This window comes from Acomys russatus, chromosome 31 (genome assembly GCF_903995435.1).
Source record: "Acomys russatus chromosome 31, mAcoRus1.1, whole genome shotgun sequence".
In the NCBI taxonomy this organism is placed as follows: domain Eukaryota; kingdom Metazoa; phylum Chordata; class Mammalia; order Rodentia; family Muridae; genus Acomys; species Acomys russatus.
Window position 1 is genome coordinate 4,735,266 of NC_067167.1, and position 10,011 is coordinate 4,745,276.

At 53.1% G+C, this 10,011-nt stretch overlaps 1 protein-coding gene across 2 annotated transcripts; it reads right to left on the reverse strand.

Moving 5' to 3' along the window:
* Window positions 1-950: 950 nt before the first annotated feature.
* On the reverse strand, window positions 951-9,902 carry Gtf2f1 (general transcription factor IIF subunit 1). Of its 2 annotated transcripts, none has more exons than XM_051139658.1 (13): window positions 9,733-9,902; window positions 9,598-9,644; window positions 8,095-8,167; window positions 6,915-7,108; window positions 6,173-6,343; window positions 4,674-4,858; window positions 2,258-2,411; window positions 2,114-2,172; window positions 1,918-2,037; window positions 1,719-1,792; window positions 1,504-1,642; window positions 1,296-1,389; window positions 951-1,206 (listed from the first exon to the last, which is right to left on the reverse strand). In XM_051139658.1, exons 1-13 carry the CDS (start codon window positions 9,742-9,744, stop codon window positions 1,002-1,004), a joined length of 1,527 nt encoding a protein of 508 aa, XP_050995615.1. In that variant the 5' UTR covers window positions 9,745-9,902; the 3' UTR covers window positions 951-1,001. The 2 variants fall into 2 exon arrangements, with proteins under 2 accessions (XP_050995615.1, XP_050995614.1); XM_051139657.1 differs by having other exon boundaries at window positions 2,114-2,175.
* Window positions 9,903-10,011: the final 109 nt, after the last annotated feature.

Consider the following 10,011-nt stretch of genomic DNA (forward strand, 5'->3'; position numbering starts at 1 on the left):
CTCAAGATTTTGCCCTTAACCACAGGTGCACACCCTGCCTGCCCTGGGATGGATGGTGCCTGAGACCCAGATCCAGAGGACCAGCAGACGGCTGGGTAGGGCCACTCAGTGAGCAGGGACATTCCTAAGGACTGACCCCTTTTCTGACAACTCCAGTCACCAGTCACGGGTGGCAGCAGTGGGAGTGAGTTTCCATTGGTGACCAGCAGCCCTTGCTTCACCCAGGCTGCTCAGGACGCCTCTTTCAAGGTAGCAGCTGAAGCCAAGTACCAATCAGCCATGTCACCACCCAAGAATGTAAAGCATTCTCTCCCTGACAACGCCTGCTGGCCTGGATAAGATAAATCACTGGGCCTGTCAGGAGATAAGGGGGACCCCAGGAATGTCACTTAGAAATGGAAAACAGCACCCAGGTGCCAATACCAGGAATAGGTTTGAATTCCAGTGACCAAGAAGGGAAGTGTGCAAGCGGAGACTGCACACTAAGTGCCTTGGGCTATATGCAGGGGGACATGACTATCATCCTAGCATTTGGGAAACAGTTCCAGGCTAGCCTGGGCTACACAGCAACTCTCCCTCAAAAGACAAAGTCAAAGAGCATGCCTATCAGTGGTGCATGCCGATCATCCCAGCACTCCAGAGGTGGGGGTGAGAGGATCAGTAGTACAAGGCCAGCCTCGGCTACAACAGCAGAAAAACAACGAGGATGTAGCTCACTGGAAAGAGTAGCAGCTCAGAGTCCAACATTTCATCAGTTGTGCTGCGGCAACAGCAAACCCCAAGCCTGCACTCCGGGAGGGCTGCTGGGAAGCTGAGCATCTCCCAACACCTGCCCACCACAAACCACACACAACACAATGATACCAGTATGCGGGTTCAGGAGTAGAGCCCCAGGCCAGAATCCCCCTATGGGAGGCTGGGGGCGTGGCCGGGCCGCAGGAAGCTGTGTTCTATAGAGAATGGACTCTCGGGTGCCTCGAGGCCTGTTCTCTTTATTGGCATCACTCTTTGAGGGAGAAGTGCATTTTATCGCCGATCATCTTGCGCTCAGGGTTAAGGCGCTTGAGGATCTGCGCCAGCACGTTCACAGTCTGCTCGCTGCTCAGCCCGGTCTTCTTGGTCTGGAACTTTTTCAGCAGGTCCTTCGTAGTCATAGGCTTGCGGGTCAGGTAGCGGCGCACAGCGTCTTCTGTCACCTGGACGTCACTGTGGGGAGTGGAGGGAGGAAGGCTCTGGTCACATGGGAGTCCCTTTTGCCACGTCCTACCTGTGTTCCTACTCCTGTCTGAACATACCCGCTGCTGGGTGTGGACTTCCCAGACAGGCTCTGGGCACCGGCCGCGTCCATCCGCAGGCGCTTAGCTGCTGGAGTCTCACTTGTCCGCTTCCCTGGTGGAAAGAGTAATGTCAGGTCCGGGTGGGGCCCAGATCAGGGACACCAGGTGTACAGAAGGATGTGGCTGCCAGCAGCTTCCCCAGGGACAGGCTTTTCCAGGCACTCACCCTGCTCCAGTTTGCTGGCTGCGGCCCGTAGAGTGGAAGAGGTGCTTGCTGTTTCTGTACTGGGAGTTCCTGGCCGGCTGGTGCCCTTTGAACTGCCCCCTGATGGCTTCCGCTCCCTTTTGGGGGGTGTCTTCTTCTTCTGCAGAGGTTGAGATGTGAGTCTGAAGGCTCAGAAGGTCCTTCCCATCTAAGCCCCGACTCTGCCTTACCCTTACCGCCATGAAGAGAGCAGAGGAGGTCTCACTGTCAATGTCGCTGTCCTCTGAGCTGTCTGACTCATCGCTGCTGTCTGCGTAGGCCAGAGAAAGGTCATAAGCAGAGACCCTAGAGCCCACCCACCATCGTGGGAGCAGGTGCAGAAGAGGCAGAGCACGCTGTCCATCATCGCCCTCCTGCCTTGAGTGCCCCACCCACCTTTCCTGCGTTTCTTCTCTTGTGGGGTGGGGACCTTCTTCTCCTCCTCCTCCTCCTTATCCTCTTCAGGAGCCTTTTCTTCCTCGCTCTCCTCACTGCTCTCACTCTGCTCATCCACACCTGGGGACACAGATATGAGCAGAAGCAACCGCCGAGCAGACTCCCACCTCCTAGCTGGTCCCCAACTGACACGTACCTTTGGGACCATCCTCCTGCTGAGGTACTTTGGGCTTGCCCTCTGTCTCATCTGGAGAGCTGCTGTGGAAAGAGAAGAGTAAACCGTGAAGATAGGTGAGCATAGGCCTGCTCTGCACCTGCCTGCCTCCCACCTGGAGCTCACCTGGAACCATCAGACATGTAGTCTACCTCTTGGCCCTCAAAGTCCCCATCATCGCTGTCCTCAAAGGCCTCATCATCTGAGCCCTTCTTCTTCTTCTTCTTCCTGCCTGCCTTGGTTAGTGGGGCCTTTTTCTTAGCCTTGGAGGCTCTATTGCCTGTGAAGGGAGTGGAGATGTAAGATGAGCCCAGAGCAGTGCTCACAGCTAGTGGGGCGCTCCACGCAAGCCCCTCGCTGTGGGGGAGGGGGGCGGGGGCTAGGCAGGGGCTGTAGCCTGGTGCAGCCTTCCCCATCTAGCCAGGAAATGCTAACACCTGATGCCACGTGCATTCCCGTACTCAGGAGAGATAGATAGTAACGACAGCAGGTCACACAGCACCCAAAGCCTCTATTAAAGCATCTGAGCAGGCAGCTCTGCCGGGACATGAAGCTGACTCACAGTCACCAGGAGAGGATGGGAAAGACGTCAGGAAGTCTGGCCTGGTTAGCTTTACATTTACCTGACACCAACTAGTCATCTGAGGGGAGGGAGCCTCATTTGAGAAAACTCCTTGATAAAATCAGGCTGCAGGCAGGCCTGTAAGTTATTTTCTTAATTGGTGACTGATGGGGCAGGGCCACCCCTGGGCTGGTGGGCCTGGGTTCTTTAAGAAAGCAGGCTGAGCAAGCCAGTGAGCAGTACCCTCCATGGCCTCTGCATCAGCTCCTGCCTCCAGGTTCTGCCCTGTCTGAGTTCCTGCCCTGGCTTCCTTCAATGATGGACTAGGATGCAGCCAAACAAACCCTTTGCTCTCCACATTGCTTTGGTCGTGGTGTCACATCACAGCAGTAGTCACCCTGATAAGACAGATTTGCGACTGACAGCTGCCTACTGCGCTAACGGGGCACCGTAAGACAGATTTGAAATCATTCCAGCTGGGCACGGTGGTGCACCCCTTTGATCCCAGCACTCGGGAGGCAGAGGCAGGTGGATCACTGTGAGTTCGATGCCAGCCTGGTCTACAAAGTGAGTCCAGGACAGCCAAGGCTACACAGAGAAACCCTGTCTTGAAACCCCCTCCCTGCCAAAATGAAAGAAGAATCATTTGTAGCTCAGGCTTGCCCTGAATTAATGATCCTCCTGCCTCAGTTTCTTGAGTGCTGGGGTCACAGGCCTGTGCCACCACAGCCAGCTTTGTGGAAGACTCTTACAGCTGCTGAATTGCAGTATAAACAGTGCATAAATACAAACTGTACCTCAGTTAAGGGAGGGATGGGGAGAGGGAGAGAGAACAACCCAGAGCAGTGGTCCTCAACCTTCCTAATGCTGCAATTCTTTACTGGAGCTCCTCATGTTGTGGTGACCCCTAACCATATAACTGTTTTCTGTTGCTACTTTATAACTGTAATTTTGCTGCTGTTATGCAGCAGTTTGCTGAACTGTAATGCAAATATCTAATATGCAGGATGTCTGATAAGCCACCCGTGACCCAAACAGGATCCTAGGTGGGCATTCCACCCCCAACTGCACTCCCAGCCCTCACTGGGGATTCCATGCAGGGCCACCCCTGACTGCATTCCAATCCCTACTGTGTGGGGTTTGGGGAAAGGGCTCTCCACCTCTAAGTTCCCCAACTAGCCCTTGGGGTTCTGTTGCTTTTTGTAGCCGGAGTTTCTCTTTATATCCCTGATTGTTCTGGAACTTGCTCTATAGACCACCTGGAACTCACAGAAACCCAGTTGCCTCTGCTTCCTGTGTAGCACCACACATGGCTTAGCTCTTTGCTTTTTGAGGATAGGGTCTGTGTAGCCAGTCATGGCTGGCTGTGAACTCTGGCTCCTCTTGCTTTAGACTTCTGAGTTCTGGTACCACAGCAAGCACACCATGCATGGTATGTTTTGTCTTGCTTTAAGATTTATTTATTAAGTATTTATACAGTGTTCTGCCTAATTGTATGCCTTCAGACCAGCAGAGGGCACCAGATCTCAGACCTCATTATAGATGGGGTTGTTGTTGAGCACCTTGTGTGGTTGCTGGGAATTGAACTCAGGACCTCTGGAAGAGCAGCCAGTGCTCTTAACCTCTGAGCCATCTCTCCTGCCCCCGCACGGTATGTTTTTAATGTGTTAATCTTGATAGGTTGAGCAAATTCTTAGAGAAAAGCAGAAGGCTAGCTAGTAGAGGCACATGTCCCTCTCAGACAGACAGACAGACAGACAGACACACACACACACACACACACACACACACACACACACACACCCCTAACCTATAACTACCCAGGCCCATGTGACCTGCAGCACAAAACCCCTGGAACAGTCAAGCAAACTGATCTCATGGAAATTCCCTAAAGGTGTCATTCATTTCTAGAGTGACCAGGTGTCATGAGCTTCTCTGGTGGCCCTGTCCTTAAACTAAGACATCTGGGTCCCCACTCACCCTCCTCGTCACTGGCATCACTGGCATCAGAGGACATTTCCAGGTCATCCTCCAGGTCATGGATGCGCAGCTCACTGGGCTTTTTGCGGCTGCGCTTCTCCTTCTCCTCCTCATCTTCATCCTGGTCCTGGTCCTTGAGCCGCCGCTGCTGCATGATGCTGAAGTGGTTTAGGACCTTGTTCCTCCTATACACGGGGACAGAGCCTGAGCACGCAGGGAGGGGAGGGTGAGTAGGGGACAGCAAGGAGCTGCTTGGGCAAAGAGGATGGTGGAAGATAAGGACCAGAGCCCTCAAAAGGGCATCCCTCCTCCAGAGAAACAAATGAGCAGGACAGGATGACCCCATTAGTGTGTGCACTGTGGGGAGGCAAAGGCAGAAGGACCCTGCAAAGCACACCGAATACACTGGGCGCGGTGGCACACGCCTGTAAACCCAGCACTCAGGGAGGCAGAGGCAGGTGGATCTGTTAAGTCTGAGGCCAGCCTGATGTAAAAGTGATTCCAGGACAGACAGGACTATACAGCGAAACCCTGTTGGGGGTGGGGTGGGGGGTGAAGGATGGGGAGCTGCCCAGAATGCTATAGGCAACCTAGCCTCCCCAGCCAACCAACCAAAAACAAAAAAGCAAAGAGGCCGACCACCTGGGCCATTCCAGACCCTCAAATCTTGATTATAGGGTGAGCCCTGAGCCTCAGGTCCATGTGCACCTGAGCACCAGGAGCCCTGCCATTTTAGCTCCTCCAGACGCAGTGTCTGTTTCAGGCAAATCCAGATGGCACATTGGATAGCTAATCACTTTCCTTTATGGATTTTTTTTTTGTGAGCCTTCTTTTCCTTTGTTTTTGTTTGGGTTTTTTTTTGGGGGGGGGGTTGAGATTAGGATTTCTCTATATTATCCTGGCTGTCCTAGAACTCACAAAGATCCATGTGCCACTGCCTCCCAGAGTGCTGGGATTAAAGGGATGCACCACCATGTTTGGCAAGTTTTGGGGTATTATGAGACCAGATTTTATAAACCTCAATTGGCCTCAAACTTAATACAACAGAGGATGGACAGGAAATCCTGATCGTTCACCTTCTGAGTGCTAGGGTGGCAGGTGTGCGCGTGCACTACCCCACTCTGCACTCCCCACAATCAGTTTCCCTCGAGATCACTTAGAGAAGGGGCAGCCCTGAGTCACACTGGATAAGGAGCCGTCGAGCACACCTACGTGTGCCCAGGATAAGAGTAAGCCTGGGGGAGAGGCTCTTTTGACATCTCCCTCCCAGCCCCTGAGCACCTACACTGCTGTGTGCAGGCCTGCAGGCAGGCACCGCGCACCCCCACACACCACACCACAGCCACTCCCACAGCCACTCCCACAGCCCTTACTCAGCTCCCAGGCCAGGAACTCAGGCAGATGAGACAGGTCTGCCCAAGTGAGCACTGAGCAGACAGCTGCCGGCACCGAATAGGCTTACCCCAAGGGTGTCCATACCAGAACCCCTTTCGGCTCACCTCTCCCACTCCTCCTCTGCCTCCTCAGCAGTGAGTGTGCGGTGTCGGGCGAGAGGTGTGAAATTGTACCAGTTCTGCACAGGAAATGCCTCAAAGGCACCGTCGGCACACTGGGTAAAGATATAGTAGGCCGTGTTCTCGGTTACCCCGCCTTTCTTTATGCCCTTGAACCTGGGGAGAAAGCCGAAGCCAGGTCACTCTCCCCCAGGCTCACCGACAGGGGCTGCCTGCACCCCCTCCCCCACCTGCCCCCTTCTACAGCATCCATTTGGTCTCTCCTAGAAATGCCTGGGTCAGATGGGCATGGACCACCATCGCCTTAGCCCAAACAATCACCCAGAAACCTGTAGCCACCATTCTCATAGCTGCTGCCAGGGCCTGGGTGCCATGCTGCACTGGGCATCCTGCTCCCAGTCTATAACCCGCCATGGCCACCGAGGCCCTCACCATGCAGCCTCCAGCTATCACATCATTGAATAAACTGCAGAGAACACCTGTCACCAGCTCTATCAGACTCCATCTTGTTTGCCATGAAGTGCCATCTCCCGCGAGAGCGCCCCAAATCTCATGGCCTCACCTCCAGGCCACACTCGTCCAGTCCATTTACCTCCAAGACTAAATTTTGCTAAGGGAAGTGGAACTGGGACCCCCATCCTGGTGGGAACAGACTAGGGTAAGATGGCCCCAAAATGTGCAAATGAAAGGGACTGGCTGGCCCCTCCCCACCATCAGCACCACTCACTTCCTGCCCGATTTGCCATTGACACGGAGCAGCCAGGGTTGGTCCTCAGGCCGGAACTCCTTCAGCACAATGCCGTACTTTTTCCGGCGAGCCTCCTCCCTGAGCTTACGGTTGAATTCGCTGCCTGCACCGGACTCTGGCATCTCCTCCTCCTGGTAGATCTTCTTGTTGCTCAGATCTCGCTCCAGACGGGCCTGGAGGAGTAGGAACACCCTGTCTGTGCTGGGCTCCGTGTGCTTTGTGTGGCAGAAGGGCAGGCAAGTGAGCAGCCAGCTATTCACTCTGCCCAGGGACAGGGCCACGGAGATGGCTCAGTGTGCGAGGTGCCTGGCCTTACAAGCACGACGATCAGGGGTTTGGATCTGCAGTGGCCACGGACAAAGCTGGGCATGGCAGTGTACATCTGAGACCTCAGTAAAAAGGAGTAGACAGAAGGGTCCCTGGAACTCACAGGTCAGCAAAGCTCCATGTTCAGTGAGATACCCCAATTCAAAAGATAATGTAGAGCCTGCTGTGGTGGCGCATGCCTTTGATCCCAGCACTCAGGGCGGCAGCGGCAGGCAGATGCTGTGAGTTCAAGGCCAGCCTGGTGTACAAAGGACACCATGCCCAGCTGGCTTTATTTGAAAACAAAACAAAACTTCTTCAACTCTATTTGGTTTTGCAGGGGTTATACGTGCCATGGCAGACTGGTGAGGTCTGAGGGCAGGCTTGGAGGGTCAGTTCTTTACGCAGTGGGTCATGCTGCTACCCACTACTTTTATTTTATTTATTTTTTTAAGGCATCGTACATGTATCCTGCGCTTCATCTGAGCTCACTACATAGCCAAGGAAGGTCTTCGATTTGAGATCCTACCGCCCCGTGCAGTGCTAGGATAACAGTGGCGTGCCACCACACCCAGTATATACTGGTGCTGGTGGTCCAGCGTGGCCTCCTATATGCTAGGTGAGTGGCCTCCTATCAACTGAGCCACACCCGCAGACATGTTTTTTCTTTTCTTTTGAGACAGGATTTATGTTGCCCGGGTTGGTCTAAAATGCTCAGCCTTTCTGTTTCAGCCTCCGACTCAGAGGTCTGCTGGAATTCCAGGTGTCGACGCCATCATCCAGGCAAGCACTGCTACAACCAGCAAGCCGGGCTTAGCCCTCCTACCCCACCCACCCGGAATCACAGGCTTACCTGGTTCCACGTAGCAAAGTTGACTTTATCAGCGGCATTGAAAGCCATTATGTTGTACTTTTTGGTTGTGTTCCTGGAAGGAGCAAGAAACTATTAATCTATTGATTATTCATTCAACACAACCATGATAACCCCCTTGGTCATAGGTAATCCTGAGAACTCATTAAAAAAAAAAAAAACAGCTCCCGAGCAGTGGTTCTCACTCTTCTGAACACTGCAACACTTCAATACAGTTCCTCAGGCTGTGATGGCTCTACTATAAGATTATTTTTCGTGCTGCTTCATAACTGTAATTTTACTACCATAAAGAATCATAGTATAAAGCCGGGCGTGGTGGCGCACGCCTTTAATCCCAGCACTTGGGAGGCAGAGGCAGGCAGATCGCTGTGAGTTCGAGGCCAGCCTGGTCTACAAAGCGAGTCCATGATGGCCAAGGCTACACAGAGAAACCCTGTCTCCAAAAAAAAAAAAAAAAAAAAAAAAAAAAAAAGAATCATAGTATAAACACCTGTTTCCTGATGGTCTTAAGCGACCCTTGTGAAAGGGTCCTTCAACACCCACCCCCAAGAGGTTGAGAGCTACTCCTCCAGTGTCCCAGTTTTTTCAGGACGCTCAATCCATCTCATTCAACGCCATCACAAAAAAGATCCACGGGCACCAGACAAGCTCAGTGTCTTTTTGTACATGCAGACAAAACATCCACGTACATAAAGATAATAATAAGTAAATCTTTAAGAAGAGTGGACCAATGGTGTAGAGGAACTCTTCGGTAGAAAGGAGAGCAAGCGGGCAAGGGGTGGAGGCAGGTGGGTCTTGGTGGGTTCAAAGCCAGCCTGGTCAAAACAGCTAGGACTACACAGTAAGACTTTTTTTGTTTGGTTGGTTGTTTTTTGTTTTTTGTTTTTTTCAAGACAGGGTTTCTCTGTGTAGCCTTGGCTGTGCTGGACTCTCTTTGTAGACCAGGCTGGCCTCGAACTCACAGTGATCCAATTGCCTCTGTCTCCCAAGCGCTGCAATTAAAGGCGTGTGCCACCAGAACCTGTAAGACTCTGGTCTTCAAAATAAACAAAGAATAAAAGGGGGTTGGGTGCGGCTCAGTGGTGGAGTGCTTGCCCAGCACCCACCTAAAATACTAAGTCGAGGGATGTGGCATTCATCAGAAAAACAGGATGCATAACATTTCTGAACACTTTGGGTTTTTGTTTTATTTTGGAGGCAGGGCCTCACTATGTATCCCTGGTTGGCTATATAGACCTGGCTGGCCTCGAACTCACAGAGATTCTCTTGCCTCTGCTTCCCAAGTGCTGAGATTAAAGGCAGCACTGTCTGCTCTGACCAGTCTGAAACAGGACAAAGCCACTCACCCTGACGTAACTAACAAGGTGTGACTGTTACTGTGTCTTGGACCGGGGAGCAGGGCCAGCCTTGGGTCCGCTGCCCTGTGTCCTGGAGGGGTATACCACGGGGCGGAGGTACTGGGGCGTGGGGTAGACAGGGACTTACTTGGGGACTCGGACGACATACTCGGTGACATTCTGGCTGCCGGGTCCCTGCAGAAAGAGAGCCGGTCTGTGAGGCGAGGAAAGGCCCCGGGGCTTGTCCTGAGACCCACCCCATCCCCACCTCATTCATACTCACTAGAGCCGCCATGGCCGTCGCTCAAACGGTTCCGGGTCGACCTGACCCGGATGCTCTGCGTTGTGTTCGTCGGTCCCGGGGAAGGCACCTTTCCCAGGTGTCCCGTTCCTGTGATCCCGTGATTTGGATCTCCAAACACTTAAGCCTCCAAAAATGCAGGAAAGGGGTCGGGGAGGAGAACCGATTCTCTGCGCATGCGTCACAGCCTGACCCGGAAGTAGATCTGCCACCAGGCTGGCAGCTATCTCTGTATCCAGCTTCTGTTGTCTCGTTTTCAGC

Bases quoted from the DNA above. Each gene is read 5' to 3' on its own strand.
- Gtf2f1 (XM_051139657.1), bottom strand. The intron at 1,643-1,718 runs GTAAGGGTAAGG...CAACCTCTGCAG, and splicing joins CCTCTGCTCTCTTCATGGCG to AAGAAGAAGACACCCCCCAA. The intron at 1,390-1,503 runs GTGAGTGCCTGG...TCTTTCCACCAG, and splicing joins AGCCAGCAAACTGGAGCAGG to GGAAGCGGACAAGTGAGACT.